At 40.1% G+C, this 19,210-nt stretch overlaps 1 protein-coding gene across 1 annotated transcript in view; it reads right to left on the bottom strand.

The window, feature by feature from the left end:
• LOC115465564 (1,4-alpha-glucan-branching enzyme-like) overlaps nt 1–19,210 on the bottom strand; it is a 120,761-nt gene that overhangs the window by 24,559 nt on the left and 76,992 nt on the right. Inside the window, exons 8-12 of the mRNA XM_030196120.1 lie at nt 16,242–16,357; nt 14,872–14,999; nt 12,945–13,043; nt 9,918–10,028; nt 3,376–3,547 (exon numbers count right to left, since the gene is read on the bottom strand). Of these exons, the coding sequence (XP_030051980.1) occupies nt 3,376–3,547; nt 9,918–10,028; nt 12,945–13,043; nt 14,872–14,999; nt 16,242–16,357 (626 nt within the window). The remainder of the gene's footprint in view (nt 1–3,375; nt 3,548–9,917; nt 10,029–12,944; nt 13,044–14,871; nt 15,000–16,241; nt 16,358–19,210) is intronic.

Below are 19,210 nucleotides of genomic sequence, written 5' to 3'. Positions count from 1 at the left end.
GGTTTAACTCTGTCAAAGCACTGTGAAATACTCTAACAGGACAGAAGAACCAAAGTGGTTTACAATAAAACTGCATAAAAATCATTAAGACGACATAAAAAAAAAAAAAAACAAGCAGAAACAGATTGCAATGAACAGAAGAGCAATTATCTCTGCTCCAGTAGGATGGTAGAAAGATACGCTTTTAGTTTCTTGTAAAAAATGCCATAAAATTCAGCTCAGCTCTAGACTCAAGTCAAGTGGGATGGAATGCTATAGGGTTTGGCATTATTATTGAAAATGTTCTTGCACACTACTTGTACTGATTCAGATTTCTTATTTCTAAACAGTATTTTTAAAAAATGAATAGATGGTTTGCACAATGAAAACTTTTGGCACAGAAGAACATGAGATTTTTCAGTTGTATGTTGAAAGAACAGAACATCAGAAGAACCAAAAACAAGTTCTGCATCTTTAATTTTATCATCATTTGTATGTATTTTGGCCTCCTTTGGATACCTCTGTGGAGAGCAGAGATATCCACTGCGTTATGTTTTAAGTGATGTTTTGTACTGTGTATATTTTATTGGAAACCGCTTAATTGTAGGTGGAATACAAGCAAATAAAATGAATAAGTTGCCTTTCAAAATTCACACACACTATTCCTGCATTTTAAATCTTGCATATAAATTAAACATTTGAACAGCTACTGATCCCTGAGGTACACCACTGATAACATCCCTTTCCTCGGAGCAAACTCCATTTTCTGTCTCCTTCCACTTAACCAGTTTTTAACCCAGTCAGTCACTTTAGTGCCTATAGGTTCTCTGTTTATTTATCAGTTGCCTGTGAGGAACCGTGTCAAAAGCTCTGCTAAAACCCAATCTAGTGCCCCTCTCACATCCAACTGTTTGGTCACCCAGTCAAAGAAATGAAATAATATTTGTATGACATGACCTACCTCTAGTGAAACCATGCTGCCTCGGATCCTCCGTTGTATTCGATTCGAGAAACCTCACATCCTCCGCTTTAGAAGCATTTCCATTAGTTTACTCACCAATGAGGTCAGACTGGCAGGTCTAATTCTCAACCTCCTCCTTACTTCCGCTCTTGTGCAAAAGGACCATTCCAGACTCTAAAGAAGCATTGAAGAGGTCCAACAGAGCTGCCAGAACGTCTCAGTTATGCTATGATGCCAGTACCATTGGATGTATCCCATCAGGTCCCGTCGCTTTGTCTATTTTTAGTTTAGCTAGCTCTTCATGAACACACTCTTTCGGTCCTTGTCTACCATCCATCCATCCATCCCCATTAGCATTTGTTTTCTGCGGTCCTCCTCCTCACAATGCTATTATGGCACTTCCTCCTATCACTTACATATCTAAAAAAATGTCTTGTCCCCTAATTTTACCCTATCAGCTATCTTTTCTTCCATTTGCATTTTTGCTTTCCTAACAGCTTTTCCAGATACTCTTAGTTTTTCCAGGTATTTCTGCCACCTTCCTCTTTCTGAGTCGTCTTGTAATTTATGAAGGCTAACCTTTTCCCCCCCCCACACCTTTTCAGCTACTACGTGCATAAGATGTGCTATTCTACCACTAACTGTAGCCCAAATTGATAACTTCCCCTCCTAAATCTCTATTTATAAAATATAGAGCTTTCTACTGGAATCCCTTCTCAAAGCCAGAAAGATTTTCTTTTCATTTTTTAAATTTAAATATTGGATTCAACATATAATTTATATGATTATATTCTCCGATTGTCTCCTAGTTTCATCACAACAAGACAGACTCCACAATGAAAACAAAAAATATAATCTATTTTCAACACTGAAAACTCCTTTACAAATCCCTACCCTCATCAATAACCTGTTTTGGACCATTACTTAAAGGTCACCCAGATCTTAAATTGACCAGTGCATTGTCATTACAGGGCTGTTATCTTAAATGTCCCATAAATAGCACCTATCTGAATGGAAATTTAGGTTGTTCCCAACAAGCAGCACCTTTTTTGTTTCTTTTTGAATTGTGAATGTATTTTTGTACACTGCTTAGAATTGCTGATAATGCGGCTTATACACGTTATAAATAAAAATAAATTGCAGAACTCTTTTACAGCATGCTAGATTGCCCCTATCTCTAGGAAGTGTATGTAATGAAGTTTTTCCTGAGAAGACCATAAGCCTGGGTGTGAGTCCACCTTCAAATGCTCCCTGGTCCAGTTTGTCAGGACAATTTGGGGGTGCAGAATTTGGAATGGAATTCACTCTGCTAGATGTTGATAGATATAAGCCTCCAGGAAAGAATTTCTGAAAGGTTAAGTGATTTGAATTGCATCTTTAGGCTTTGAGTGGCTTGAGTCCACTGTTAGCTCATAGTCCACTCAACCTGTTACATATGCAGCGATTCTGGGATACAGCAGATTGGATGAGAACTGTTGATATATCATTGGAGAGAATCGTTGATACAATAAGAGATACAATTTAAACCCCTGACGCAGCAATGGCGAAACCGGGGGCTCCCTGTCGGGTTGAGGAGTGGAGAACACCGGAATGATTAGAACACTACAGCGTGTAGATGAACTAAGTGATTTCTAATGGTGTCCCTTGACTGATCTCATTTAACAGAACTGTATTTTGTATCAAGATTGTCTGAATAATTTAGAAAGAGTGGAGACACACAGACTGGATAGCTGATAAGTACAGTGAAAGTAGACCCCTATATGGGGATTAGTTTAAAATATATGAATGGAGTTTTTTTTTAAGCTATATGATGGCACGCCGAGCCTACGCCTTATAGCCGACTATGTCGGGCTGGCTGGGTGGCGACACGGAAGCTTTTTTCTACATTAAATTAGATTAATTTGACTACATAAGGGTGTGAGTGTCCCACACTAGCATTACACAGCTGGTGTGAAGTTGTGTTGTGATTTTCTAACATATGCAGACAAGCCAAAAGAGAGTTACATAACTGTTGAGGACATGCAGCCAAACATTCTCCATCTGCTGACCTTTTACAATTTTCTTTCACTATGGATACTAGATTTATGGTCCTTTCTTGTAGCAGAAAATGTTTTTTTTGTTTGAGTCATGTCTAGAACAGACCCTATGAATTTCAATAATGGGTTACCAGGAGGCAAATACCTTTTGCTCCTACATCACAAATGCAAAGCAGAAAAACACCCTTCACTATCCAATTTCTCCCCCCACTGTGTGCAACAAATATCCAGAACCTCCCCACTACACCCCAACTTCTTTATGCCATATATTGAATTATATAAAATAGTATCAAAGTTGAGAATTTAGTATTTTGACAAGTACTACAACATACGATTATTTTTTCGAATTCAATGTACATCTAGTATGAACAGAAAATCAGGCTGTCCAGTAGTACTTACCCATGAAGTTAAGATAGCCTTCACCCCCCAATGCATGAGTTATGAGACGCAACATTTTATGAAGTTGAATTCCACGATCAATAACATGAGTAAGGGGGGACATAACGCTCATGTTTGAATACATTTCTGCATCCATCAGCCAAAATGCAAGTGTCTTATCTCCAACCAAGGCCTTCAGAAACAACAAAATGGCTTAATAAAAAACATTGCCACTGTTTCATTAGTACTAAATTTTATTTTATTTTTTTTTAAAGAAGCACCTAACAAAAATGTTATTGTGATATTTTCTTGATTTTAACACCGCCCATTTCTGGATATCTTTATGGTAAGATCCAAACACATGTTTCTCTTCTAATGCACGACATACAGGTAGCACAAAAATTCTAATGCAGGCTGATATGGAATTACAATGGGGACCTAATGGAGCAGACAGTTTTAGAATTCGATCTGCGTGGTGTTTCAGCTTGGGTTTGTAGACAAGGGTCACAACATACAGCTTTGAGACTTTAGAGAACAGAACAGATATAGGGGATGGAGAATTCTAAATTGGAGTTTCTCTCAGACCTGTGAGTAACAGAAGTTCATTATGAGCAGACTCTGTTTGGGTTCCAAATAATCTATTCTGATTATGAACTTCTTCCTTCAAAGCAGGGGTATCCAACTTCAGCTCTCTCTAGGTTGGGTTTTCAGGGTTTCCCCAATGAATATGCTTGAGATCTATTTGCATACAATGGAGGCACTGCATGCAAATAGAACTCAGGCAGTATTTGAAATGTTCAGCTTTTGGTCTAATCCTCTGTGGTCTGGGCTAGAGGCAGAAAGAGACATTACACTGAAGAGTGTCATGTTGATCTACCCAGAAGCTCCTCTTTCCATGACTATATCAATTGGGGCACAGCCCGAGATCTGATTAGGCCAGAATGATGCTCAGGTGCATAGAAAGGAACAGACCAAAGGTCCATCAAGCCCAACAGTCCACTTTAACAATGGTTTGTTGACTTTTAAGAACTTGCCCAAACCTTTTTTAAAACTCTGTTAGGCCAACTGTATTTACCACACTCTCTGGCAGAATTAAGTATATGTTGAGTGAAGAATATTTTCTCCGATTTGTTCTAAATGCACTTAGTATCTTCACTGCTTGCCTCCTAGTCCTTGTACTTTTGGGAACAGTAGTGATTCACGTCTACCTGTTCCAGTCCACTCAATTTTATAGACCTCTATCATATGTCCCCTCAGTTGTTTCTTCTCTAAGCTGAAGAACCCTAGCCTCTTTAGCCTTTCCTCATAGGAGAGTCATTCCATCCCTTTTATCGACCTTCTCTGTACGTTTTCTAATTCCGCTATATCTTTGAGATGCGGTGACCAGAACTGCACGTAATATTTGAGGTGCAGTCACACCATGGAGTGATACAAAAGCATTAAAATATTATGTTTTCTTTTCCATTCCCTTCCTAATGACTTCCAACATTCTATTTGATTTCTTGTCCACCACTGCACACTGAGCAGAGCATTTCAACATATTGATAACACCTAGATCCTTTTCCCAGGTGGTGACTCCTAATGTGGAACTTTGCATCATGTAGGTATAGTTTCTGATGAAACCTCTTTTGGAGTACTGTTACCGTACCTTCAAAATAAATAAACAAAATGAAGTCGGTCCACAGGGTGGATACCAAAATGATCTGTGGTCTTTGTCATATGGGGACAGACTTAAAGATCTCAAAACGTACACCCTGGAAGAAAAGTAGAAGAGGGGAGATACGATATTTAAATACCTCTGTGGCATAAATACACAGGAGGCAAGCCTCTTTCAATTAAAATAAGCTTTGGAAAGAGGGGGCATAGGATGAAGGTGAAAGGGGATGGACTCAAATGTAGTCTAAGGAAATACTTCTTTATGGAAAGGGCGGTGGATGCGTGGAACCACCTCCTGGTGGAGGTAGTGAAGACCAAGACTATCAGAATTCAAAGAAAGAATGGGACAAACAGTAGGGATTGGCAGACTGGATGGGCCATACGGTCTTTATCTGCCATAATTTTCTAGGCTTATCACAATGGTGTCAAGAGTATCACTGATTAGCCACAATAGAACAATTGCCGAGTGGGGTGGACGTAAATTGATTGTTTACTCTTTCCAAAAAAAAAATACAAGGATTGGGGGGCTTGCAATGAAGCTGTTAAATAGTAAATTTAAAATAAAATCGGAAAAATATTTCTTCACTCAACGTGTAATTAAATTTTGGAATTTGCTGACAGAGAATGTGGTAAAAAGCTGTTAGCTTAGCAATGTTTAAAAAAGTTTTGATAATTTCCTAAAAGAAAAAAGTCTATAAGCCATTATTAAGATGGACTGGAAAAATTCACTGCTTATTTTTAGGATAAGTAGCGTGGAGGGGCATAATTGAACGTCGCCGGCGATCTATTTTGGTGGCGGCGCTACAGCTGGCCGGAACCGTATTATCGAAAAAGATAGCCGGCCATCTTTCCTATATAATAATTCTCACCTCCAACAGGATGTGCTTGGGACCATGCCTGCCGGAAGTGGTCTGCTAGGCAGGCATGCTCTGACCTCAGTGACATCAGTGACAGACAATTTGGCAAAGCAAAACAATCTGAGTGCTGGCCATTAGGACACAGGGTTGATAGGAGAGTTTTAAAAGACTGAAGGAACCAAAAGTGTTAAATGGGGGGAGGGGGGAGTTCTGAACCACTGAAAAACATGAACATTTGGGAACAATCTAAATGCTGGCCATTAGCACACAGGGTACATAGGAGAGTTTTAAAAGACTGAAGGAACCAAAAGTGTTTGGGGGGGGGGGGGGGGGGGGGGGGCAAGTTCTGAATGAATGAAAGAAATGAAAATTTACGAGAGGAACACAATCTGAATGCCGGGCATTTGTACACAGGGTAGATAGGACACTTTTTTTTTTTTAAATGAAGTACGTGAAAGTATTACATCTTGGGGGAGGGGTGAGAAGGAAAGCGGTGGGGTATCCGGATACTGGGCATTAGGGCCACGGGGGTACATAGACTTTTGAAAGCCTTAAGGAACCCAAAGTGTGGGAAGGAGGAGGAAAAGGGGAAGGAACGGGGTGAGGGGCATTAGGAACAGGGGAGGGGGCCCTGTCACACACTCTCATTCTCATACACACACACTGTCACACAGACAGTCTCACTCTGTCACACACCCGCACATTCGCTCTGGCTCTCTCTCTCAAACATACACACTCCCAGGAAAACCTTGCTAGTGCCCGTTTCATTCGTTCCAGAAACGGGCCTTTTTTACTAGTTTTTTCAATAATACGGTTTAGCCCGGCCAAATGCCAGAGTTTGCCAGGGTTGAGATGGCCGGTTTTATTTTTCAGCGATAATGGAAAAAAATGCCGGCGATCTCCAACCCAGTGACATCCAAGGTATTTGGTCATGGGAGGAGCCAGCATTTGTAGTGCACTGGTCCCCCTCACATGCCAGGACACCAACTGGGCACCCTAGGGGTCAGTGTGGTGGACTTCAGAAAACACTCCCACATGCATAGCTCCCTTAATTTGGGTGCTGAGCCCCCCAACCCCCCAACCCACAAATGTACAACACTACCGTAGCTCTTAGGGGTGAAGGGGGCAACTACATTTGGGTACAGTGGGTTTTGGAGGGCTCCCATTACCAGCACAAGTGTTACAGGTAGGGGGGGGGGGTGTGCATGGGTACGTCTGCCTTAAGTGCACTGCAGTACCCACTAACAGTGCTCCAGGGACCTGCATACACGCAGGCCTCTAGGACTTGTTGCTGCTGTATAACCTTGGCACACCAGTTGACACCTGAAGACTTATCTCTTTGAAAAAGTCCTTTATTTGAATAAGCACGTTTACTCACAGTTAATTGCAGATCAGAGGTTGTGCCCCACTGGCGTGGTCTCCCTGGTACTGAGATTAGCAGTAGGTCAGAGCTGGCACAATGGTGTACAATGCCCTCTTTCAGCAACATTCAAGGTAATAACTAAGTTCTCTAACGTGGGTAACACATGAAAGGGATCTAAAACTGGCTTACAAAAATGGCCACTACCTCATGGACTATCGGAAACAAAACAGGGCACACTCTGACCCAGTTAGCAGGGGGAAAAGCACCATGGGAGTAGAGCCCACTACCCTACACCTACCACAATGCATTGCTGATGTGACTCTGCAGTGCACCTAACAGAAAAGGTGTCACACTCAGCCGAGAGCCACATCACAACCAGGGAAAGGCTGTCAGAGGATAGAACACATTCTGCTGTTATGTAGGTGGGTACGGCATTTGAGGCTGGCAAAATATGTTTATAATTGTGTTTTTTAGGGTGGGAGGGGGTTGGTGACCACTGGGGGAGTACAGGGAGGTCATCCCTGATTCCTTCCGGTGGTCATCTGGTCAGTTGGGCACCTATGTTTGTGCAGCGCTGCGTTCGCCTTGTAGCGCTATAGAAATGCTAAATAGTAGTAGTAGTAGTAGTACTTGGTCATGAAACTAAAAGGACCAAGTAAACCCGGCGAAATACTGCTTAACACCGCTTTTTTCCCCCCATTATCCGCGAAAGCCGGCCATCTGGTAGCCACGCCCATGCCCCGCCATCGCTAAGCTGCTGCCGACACGCCTCCTTGAACTTTCGTCGGCGAAGCGACGGGAAAGTGGCGATGCTGTCAAAAACGCCGGTTTCGATTATACCGATTTTGACGCTTTTAAGAAATCGCCGGCTATCTCCCGATTTATGTCGGGAAATGGCCGGCAATCACTTTCGAAAATAAGCCTGATAGTCTTCTTTTAGCCTTTTGTAGTCTTTTGGTATTCTTACCAGGTAGTTGTGACCTCGATTGGCCACTGTTGGAAACAGGATACTGGGCTTGATGGACCTTCGGTCTGTCCCAGTATGGCAACACTTATGTTTTCTCATAAACAGCCCTACCCTCTCATCATTTGTTCAGGTCACACAAAAAGCACACATATGCATGAAAACAAACACATACCAATAAATGCACATGCAGAGGAATATGTACACATATAGCCACCAATTCTTCCCCCACCCACCAAACACACACACAGGACTGCATGCTTTCCCCCCTTGTTCCAATATATAGGAATCTGGAAATCTGTACATAATTTTGATAGTAATATATATTAAAAAAAAAAAAAGAAATGTGCTTTTCATGTGTCTCTTAGAAAACTGCAGACTAACATCTTGTTGGTTTAACCAATACATGAAATCATTCGAAAAGGCCATGGTATCTGCCCATATAAAACATTTATTATAAATGGAACACTTCCGTATTTTGGCCCCATATTTATTGAACACTATAAATATGAAGCCAAAATTGAACTTAATACTTTTCAAAAACAGCCAAATAGGCTAACTAAGGTGCCATTGTGATACTCCATCAGTTAAAAGGCATAGTGATCATAATGAGAAAAGATCTTTACAAACACAGGATCCTGTATCAACATAAAAGTGCTTAAAATTGGCAATATAGGCTAGTCAGTTTACTGTTGAAGAAGTCACTGAAGTCATCAGTGGATATGATGATTTGTGTTTTACTTTATTCAAATAAAACATATGAACTTAAATACTTTTAAAACATTGCCCAGAATAGCCCTTGCTGTACGTATATGATGATATAACCTATGGGACATTGATTTCTTCATAGGTGTATACTCAACCCTATTTTAACATAGGTTTGGCTGGATATCATCCATGTGGTAAAAACATTCAATCTGTAAAATGTGATTAGAGGAAAACAATTAACATGTCCCACACGTACAATGAGTAATTCCAAAGGAGCCAAAGATCAAGAAAATTTAGAAGCAACATTTTCTAGTATCTCAGTCTAGCAAGGGATAACAGGGATATTTTCTATATTAGAAAGCCCAGTATTTTTCAAAGAGAAACTTGAACTTTCACATTTGTCATTTGAGCCTTGTTCTCTCTTCTGCAGAACCTCCAAGTTTATCCAATCTCCCTGGAAAAAAAAAACACTTAACTGTGCACCACACCCCTGCAAATGCCTTCTATTCTAGCTATACTTCTCCAGATGCTCACCAGAGAGGCATCTTTCTGAAAATCAAGCGAGGGGTCATCCCAGATTGATTCTCCCGACCCAGAGAGCAGGGGAATGAATTCAAGACTAAGGAATGCCGTCAGGCTCTGAACCTGCTGGAGCACATGCTCAGAAGGGAGAATTAGAAATTTCAGAGAAACAAAGATAGGCTATCACCACCAGCTCCAGTACTTCAGAGCCAACTGCTTCAATTCAAATGTCTTGTCAACAGATTGAAGGGATACCCCCAGCTCCAAGGAAGATCCACTTACTTGCTCCTTCTCTGTGTTACGGGACACCACAATTTTGTGAATCAGTTTGCCACTGGACATTAGTTTTCTTTATTTTAATGTAGCTTTGTTTTCATCACTAGATAAATGTTGAATTAAATGCATGTTTTAACAGCTTGTTGAAACTCAGTATTAACACTAGCCTTATTAAAATATATTTTACAAAAGAATATTCATTAAGCCGATTGCTAACCTGGTCATGGCTTTCTGCATATGCAATACATTTTTCATTATATCGCCTATTGGTGAGTGTATGCACTATGTTCCCCATGTTCCAGTCTTCATCTTTTAGTTCTTTAAGAATCTATAAAAACAAATGCAAAAAAAAAAAAAAAAAGTATAATTGCATGTGTTACAAAATCTCAAGGTACTTCTGTTTCAGTAAATTCTGGAAATATTTTTTAAGCTTTAATTTTATATAATACCTTATAGTAGTTTTTACCCCTTAGCAAAATGAGAAAAAATATACAGTCTAAAAATACAGTTCAAAATTCATTAAGGTAGGATCTTCCATCACTGATCAACACAACACTTACTCAAGAAATGTATAATCCGCATTATCCTGTAAAGAAAGAATTACACAAAAGAGAAGCAGACCTTATGAAGAACAAGCTGCCTTTATTAATACACAAAGAGGGGCATAATCGAAAGGGACGCCCAAATTTTGCTGAGGACGTCCTTGCAAAACGTCCCGATGGAGGGGCAGGGAAACCCGTATTATCGAAACAAGATAGACGTCCATCTTTCATTTCGGTAATACGGTCGGGGACACCCAAATCTTGAAATTTAGGTCGTCCTTAGAGATGGTCGTCCCTAGACTTGGTCGTTTCCGATTTTCCACGATAATGGAAACCAAGGACGCCCATTTCAGAAACGACCAAATGCAAGCCCTTTGGTCGTGGGAGGAGCCAGCATTCGTAGTGCCAGGACACCAACCGGACACCCTAGGGGGAACTTCAGTGGACTTCATAAATTGCTTCCAGGTACATAGCTCCCTTACCTTGTGTGCTGAGCCCCCCAAAACTCACTACCCACAACTGTACACCACTTCCATAGCCCTTACGGGTGAAGGGGGGGGCACCTAGATGTGGGTACAGTGGGTTTGTGGTGGGTTTTGAAGGGCTCACATTTACCACCACAAGTGTAACAGGCAGGGAGGGAAGGGCCTGGGTCCGCCTGCCTGAAGTGCACTGCACTCACTAAAACTGCTCCAGGGACCTGCATACTGCTGTGAAGGACCAGAGTATGACATCTGAGGTTGGCATACAGGCTGGCACAAAATATTTTTAAAGGTTTTTTTTTTTTGAGGTTGGAAGGGGGTTAGTGACCACTGGGGGAGTAAGGGGAGGTCATCTGGTCAGTTCGGGCACCTTTTTGTGCCTTGGTCATAAGAAAAACAGGATCAGGTAAAGTCGTCCAAGTGCTCATCAGACTGCACAACAATTAAAACTGTAATTAAATCAAAAGAAAGACTTATTAAAATGGAAGTCAACCAATTATGATCGCTTACCTTCTATAACTACCCTAAATCACTCTCTTCCTTCTTCTTTTTCATTTCCCAATCGCTACACATTACTAACTGTAACCGATCTGATATCCAGAAATGACAATGTTATCAAATCTATGTAAGCCACATTGAGCCTGCAAATAGGTGGGGGAATGTGGGATACAAATGTAATAAATAAACAAACAAACCTTAAAGTTACTTCCGTTTTAACTTAAAATGATTAGGATATGGAAGTCTAGTTTAACTCACATAGCCATTGGGTAGGTAGATGGATGGGCTTAGGATATGGGGGACATAGTGAAGGGGGGTAATGGTGAAGGAGTGACTGGGTTACAGCAGTGGTTCTCAATAAGTATGTCAGGATACACTGGTGAATCCCCAAGAGGTGGGAAGTGTGTCATAAAAAAAAACAAAAAACTGGTGTAGACAGAAAGCCTGTTTCCTTTACAACCATTGATGTCTGCAATATTGAGCATCAAGTTCTTGAAATCCCTGTAACTAGCCTCTATTTCTGTTTCCCCACTACCCTAATAATAACTGATGCCTCCAGCCTGAACTGAAAATGTTGCAGGTCTGCTTGTCCACAGTTTCTGTTTGTTACATAGCTTGTAAGTAGCATATTTGCTGGTTTTTGTGTTGCTTCACAGTATCTGGCACTGGAGGGATTTTGTGTTGCTGTTACTGAGGTGACACTAGAATGTGAATATATACTTTGAATGGCAAGTGAGAAATCAGGGGACTGACGTCTTGTGTACAAGCTTTTTTGATATGAGGTAGGCAAATGCATACTAAACTTACAGTTAAACGATGAAAATATTTAGACATGATTTGTTCAGTGTGAATTTTATAGTGTTCGGTGTGTCACATACATGAAGAATGTCCGTCAGGTGTGTCACAACAGAAGAAAGGTTGAGAACCACTGGGTTAGAGCGTAAGCATAACCCAGGTGTCTAGTGAGCTGGTCCCTAAAATTGGGAATCTCGTGCTCAGGTATCTGCAACCTTGGGATCTCCGTTAGTAGATATGGGCCCTGTTTACTAAGCTGTGCCATAGACATGCTAAAAATTAGAATGAGTTAACGCTAAAGACACCCATAAGAATATATGGGTATCACTAGCATTAGCAAGTGCTAATTTTTTAACATGCCTACAGTGCAGCTTAGTAAACAGGGTCTTATATTTTTTAATTCCATATTTGTTTGTTACATTTGTATCCAATATTTTCCCACCTTTTGCAGGATCAATGTGGCTTACATAATACCGTCAGGCAGTCGCCAATTCAGGTATGAACAAAATACAGAGTGAAGTTGTAGTAGGGCAGAGTTCATGTGTGACAAACATTTGGGGATCATAAAGAGGAGGTAGAGTTTAGTTATATCCACTATGGTTTGGGCTTCGTTGTGTTGCAGGGTTCAGGCATTTAGGTTGGATCTTTAGGGTATGCCTCTTTGAACAGGTTGGTTTTTAGTTTTTATAATTTCTTTAATAGAAGTTACAACTCAAATCCAGCCTCTGAGGTGAAGTAAAGTTTCATACTACAATCAAAGTAAAAAATACAAACAGATTTTTAGTGCATTTTGTAGCATGCCAATGTGTTAAAATTAGCACACGTTACCTCTGCTTAACACCAATTTTGTGCCAATACCTTTCCTTCAGAAATAAATTTAGGAACAACAGATTTTGAAACAGAGCACATTTATCTTTTTTTTCTTACCTGAATCCATTTGTCAGGCACTGCCATGGCCAAGCGATAATCAAACCCAGCTCCTCCCTGCTCTATAAGGCAACACAAAGCTGGCATTCCTGAAACATCCTAACAAAGGAAAATACATAAAACATTTTATGACTTTAGGTTTCTGAAATATGTGGAATAATATTTTATTTATTTATTTATTGCATTTGTATCCCACATTTTCCCACCTATTTGCAGGCTCAATGTGGCTTACATAGTACCGTGATGGCGATCGCCAATTCCGGTATGAGAAATACAGAGTGGTATTGCGTTACAGTTCATGAGTGACAGAGTAAATTAGATCATCAAGTTTTGTCCAGTTCTGGTATAGGTTTCCTTGTGTTGCAGGGCTCAGGTGTTTAAGTTGGATCGTTATGGTATGCCTTTTTGAACAAGTTGTTTTTTTAATGATTTCCGGAAGTTTGCTAGGTCGTGCATTGTTTTCATGCCGTTTGGTAGTGCGTTCCATAGTTGCGTGCTTATGTAGGAGAAGCTGGATGCAGAGGTTGATTTATATTTTAGTCCTTTGCAGCTTGGGTTGTGGAGATTTAGGTATGTGCGTGTTGACCTTTTTGTATTTCTGGTTGGTAGGTCTAGGAGGTCGGCCATGTATCCCGGGGCCTCACCGTGAATAATTTTATGAACCAGGGTGCAGATTTTGAACGCAATTCGTTCTTTGACTGGGAGCCAATGCAGTTTTTCTCGTAAGGGTTTGGCGCTTTCGAATTTCATTTTTCCAAATACGAGTCTGGCTGCGGTGTTTTGAGCAGTTTGGAGTTTCTTAATGATTAGTTCTTTGCATCTGGCACAGATTGCATTGCAGTAGTCTAGGTGACTTAATACCATTGCACCAGGCTGCGGAATATTTTTTAATTATGCAGAAAGTCAATTTGGAATGTCTCAAACAAGCAATATGTCACTTAGGTCCTAGAATCCCATGTTCTACACTCAGGCTATACCTTCCCGGCATGTGCTTGCTGAAAAACGTAGTACTAAACACAAACCCATCAAATCTCTCCACTTATTCTGTCTATACACTTAAGGATATAATCCGGAACTCATTTCAAAAATACTGTTCTTTGTCTCTTCCTTTGTACTCCATCTTGGACAGAAGTACATACAGGATCCCTCACCTCACCTTTGGCACTTACCTTCCCACGTCCAACCACAAGGCAATGTAATAATCCAACTACCCAGCAATAGTAGTGCGGCAAGTGCTCAAAAGCTTCTAACCTCCCAAACACAACTACATAAGTGCTTTTAATTTCCATTCGGACCTAGTTATTACAGAGCTTGCAGTCTGCTAAATAAACCCAACTGCTAATAAATTCTACCACTGCAGCCTATCAGACAACACAATCATGTGATACCTGTGCAACCTAGTTTGCTATACATTCTTGAAAGCCCAATATCCATGCTATGGAAATGAGAGGTCATAGTAACATAGTAGATGGCAGCAGATAAAGACCTGTACAGTCCATCCAGTCTGCATCCAAAATTCCTAACTTCATGTTTTCTATTAAAACTCAACTGTCAAATATTTCCCCACTCTTTTCTTGAATCATTTCTCAGTATGTCTACCCCTCAGACATGCCCACTACATTGTGTTATCTTAGCATCACATATATATTTGGTTTGATCCCTATTCAAGAATCAAGAACTTGCTTGTCATGGCCTCATAATAAAATGAAGAATATCACAGGCTCATTCAGTGAATTAGGAGCAAGCAAAGATTGGCCTACCTCTTCTCTTGATTATTCTAAAGTAAAGTCAGTGCAAGAAATTAACAGCATTGGAGGACATATCTAACATGTGTCCACCATCTTGCTTTGTTCCTCATTATTTTTCACATGCAGAACAAAAATAAAACTGTATAACTAAAAATAAAAGGCCAGACTCTTTTCATTACCTCAGCAATCGTTATGCAGTCAGGATAAAAAGTATGTATCATGTGATTCGCCAACATGAGATAAACCACCGAGTCTTCATCTACTTGCAGACCAAAATATTCATTGTAATCACCCGAGAATCCTGACCCTACAAAATATACAAGGTCTCTTTCATATCTGTACAAAAAAAATACTAAAATGTTTTCATTTCAAATGGCAACCTGTAACAGGAAACCTGCAATTTTTAAGCAGTCTGTAAACTAAAGTAACAATTGTTAACACTGTTAAATTTAATTTATATTCTTCAAATTTCTTGCTGGCTTTGACAAGTCTATAAACTCTTTTTAATGTGGATGAATATTAAAAACTCAGGCTATAACTGCATTTTAAGGGTATTGGGCTTCTAAATGCTGCAAATATACTAAACAGAGAGGTCAAACAAAAAGACTTTGGACAATCTGTGAATGCTCAAAGCAAGTTGAACTGCTGAACAAGGAGATAAAAATGCAGAGTTCAATAAATATAATTTTGTTGTATTACAGGCATTCCTTAAAAGAGTGGTTTTAAATCCAACCCTTGGGAGACCCCCAACCAGTCTGCTTTTTAGAATATCCCTAATGAATATGCACACTCAATTCCAATACAAGGGTTAAATTAAATTCTAGTAAGTCAAAACAGCATGAATATAATCTCAAATGACTACTACAAAATTTATTATAAAAATTTTCACAAACAGAATGTGAATGTGAAAGTCGATGCAGGCAGTAAGGGGAACTGTCTTGGCGTACTAGACAATGATGTGAAGCTGTTTCAGGTCTCCTGAAGAAGGATATTGAAACACGGCCAGTGTTGAGACTGGATGGAGGGTATGCTCTTGAAGAGAGATTGACATAAGAAGTGGTGTGGAGCAGTTAAGTTTCCATGTGTACTGGTTAAGCTTTTCACCTTTTGGACTGGTCAATATTATCTGGAATAGACAAGTTTTTTCATCTTTTGGACTGGTCAAAATTTTTTCATTTGGAGTACATTGAAGGATCTACTAAGACACGATTAATCATATGATGGGATTGATCGTTGGATTAATATAAAGAAGATTTATTGAAGACTTATTAAAGGAATGTAAAGGTGGATCGTTTATAACATGGACAAGTGATTCTTTCATGGACTTAATTGTTCATAGTTTGTATATTCAAGTGTATTTTTGTGGTATGTAAGGAATGTGTGTGAATGAGAGTGTTGTTTATGTAAATGACGATTATTTTGAAAAAAAATTTTTATAATAAATTTTGTAGGAATGAATATGCATGAGAAAGATGCCACATCCTGAAAACCAGACTGGCTTAAGAACCATTACCTTAAGAGACATAGCAAATTAGACAGATAAACTTACCAATACCATGGTGGTGATACAACATGGATGTGACACCATCAAATCGAAAGCCATCAAAACCATACTCCTGTAGCCACCACCTCAAATTTGAAAGGAGGAACCTCAAAACTTCCCAGCTATAATATTATGAAGACAAATGTTCTCATATTATTGGACATGATCAGAATTAGCAGATATTGAAAGCAAATCAAATTGTGTGAACACGATGATTTGATACACCATTTTCAGTATAACATACCGTCAACATTTATGAAGAATGCATCCAAGCTATATTCTCTTTTGTTATTATAAAAGGCATTAGCTGATACCTGCTAAGTTCCCTGGAAGCTCTTTAGATACCATCCCAGTCCAGCCCAACCCCAGCCACTCTTGTCCTGGTCATTCCTACCCCTTTTTCCAGGCTTCAGCCCCAGCCCCAGCCAACACTATAATTCCTTTCTCTTCTCTCTGACCGACCTACCTAGTGTCTCTTGCTGCTTTTGGTCTGCTTCTCTCAACCTTACACCAGTCCTGCAGTAGCCCCACAGCTCACTATCTCAATCAGTCCCATGGTACTCTGATGTCCTGCAACCTATCAGCTCACCAGCTTGCCAGAGTCTTTGTGGTAGGATACACATGCATGCTAAATGTCCTATCCACCACCTGCTGACAGATATCACTTCCGGCACTAGGTGCATGAATAATAACCTAGGCGCTCAGCACCATATCATTCAAATTTTTTTATGGAAATATAAGATGATTTTGGAAAGGCCACACAACAAAGAATCAAAAGGTATACCATTTACCTGAAGAAATAGCTATCTAGCCAGATAAAAGGGCTACTAGAAAATTGTTCACACAGTGAGCCAGTAAAAGTACGTAAATACCCGCACGGGAAGGCACTGTGAACAAGAAAATACGCACTCAGAAGAGAACACAATGATGCGTCTTCCCTGCTCTGTGGAAAAATGAAGACCGAGGAATCTGTGCTCATGCATTGGGGGGAAAGGCACCAGCGCATGCGCAGTGGGATGCTAGAACTTGCTAGTCAGCATCTGCACTGGGCTCAGTCGGATGATGTCACCCAGCTGTAAGACTACAACAGCCTGCTTGTCCTTAGAGAAAAGTATGTAAACCATTCCACAATGCGTATACTTTCACTTATATTTTCTCAAAGACATTCCTGGGAGAAGAATTGGGGGAGGTGGGATGCAAGAATGCTCCTACTTCTGCTTTTTCAGAAGTAGGCACATTTCACCTGAAAACAAAGTATCCGAAGAAGGTGCGACTCTCTCTAGGTAGTTTTCTGTTGACATTTTTCAAATGGGAAGACATGTTTACCTTCTCCTTTCAGAATTTTGCTAAGCCCAGGGGTCAAAGTATAAACCAACTGCAACAAAATACAGTTTTGAAAACTGGCCTCAAATTACAACCAGAGGTCTGAAAAAAAAAATCTAGAAACACTGTAATAAGGGAATGCAGTTAATTTCTCTCATGAAGCTGGAGAAAATTCAGCTAAATTTCAGCAATTCAAGAGTCTTACTGGTCTGTTTTTATTTCTATTTGTTAAATGCTTAAAACAATTCAGCAAGGCAAACTGAGTAGAACTAGAGTAAATAAAAAGTGCAACTGCTCAATACCCACTATCTGTAAGCAAGACCACTAAGAGAAAGTGATGAGTCAAGGATTGGAGAATACAGGATTTTGTAAATGGATAGGGACAGGGGAAGGGGGAAAAGAGGAACGTGGCTGGAATTAAAAGAAGAAAGTTTTGCAGCTATAAACAAAGGGCTCAAGATGTTCAAATCTCCATCCCAACTGTATCTGTATTTAAAGCCAAGACGATCACAGGCAGAGGTATAAATAGTTGTAGATATGTGATTGGTGAATTCTCTGGTGCTAGTTACAGCAAGTTGAGAACGTGCAAGCACTGAACAGTTGATACTGAACAGCACGACTGGGCACTATTTTATGACTTTTATGATTTGCGTCACCAGCACGAGCAAATGATTTTTATAATCTGCATCACCAGCATGAGCAAAGATAAAAAGAAAAAAACAATGACGATGCCTATGGACTAACAGCCTGTTTTTCCACTGGACGCCCATCAGTATGAGTTAAGCTTACAGGTTAGGTTTCTAGCATTTTTTGTGCGCTAGTTATAGTTAGCCAGTATTGCAATGACAAAGAAATAACCAGGCCCCGAGATATAAATTCAAATGTCTATTGTATTAAAAGGAGATTACTCTCCATGAAGGTTGATGCGGGGGCAAATATTTTATTACCGAGACATGGTTGTAGTCACAGAATGGCTTCTAACTCCTTGGGCAACAACGTGCTTTTAGCAGTTAGAAATTATGCTGATTGCATAGAACCTCCTTTTCTGAGAAGAGACCTTCTTTCCTTCCTGAATATTCGATCCCAGTTCTTCTCACGACACGCCAAGAGAAGTTATTAGAATCATTTCCTTTATTGAGAAGAATTTAAGCTTTTGAGAAGATTTAGCAGTGTTCTCCTGGTGAAGGCTGTAAAGCAGAACAACGCGGCCTGTGTTAAGGACACCTAGCTGGGGACTTGTATATTTTGGAAGAAGAATAAACTACCTCTGTTGTATTTATCTTGGTAACTTAGTGTTCTTCCAATCCTATGTTTTCCTTATGGACTTTTTTTGTGGAAACCCTTGGTTTTCCTAAGGAAAGCAAGACAACTCACAGTATGTCACTGTGACAATGCAAATATGTGGATATTTCCAGATCTGAGTTATCAAGAATCTGCAGAAATGAAAGGAACTTCAATACAAAAAAGTACTACAGAATAAAGGCCTGAGTGGGCATGTGGTTTCCAGCAAATCTGGTGGTGACTGTGGAAGGTACTCAAAGATTACTCACCATTCCTAGAGAAAAGTTAGGAAATGTCTTCAGGATTTGGAGAGTGGAGAACGTCAGAGGAATTCAAGGCCCACTTAGAAAGGAGCTGGAGGGTCCAACCGG

The sequence above is a fragment of the Microcaecilia unicolor genome, chromosome 1 (assembly GCF_901765095.1).
Source record: "Microcaecilia unicolor chromosome 1, aMicUni1.1, whole genome shotgun sequence".
NCBI classification, from domain to species: domain Eukaryota; kingdom Metazoa; phylum Chordata; class Amphibia; order Gymnophiona; family Siphonopidae; genus Microcaecilia; species Microcaecilia unicolor.
This window is presented reverse-complemented; position numbering and strand designations above follow the sequence as displayed.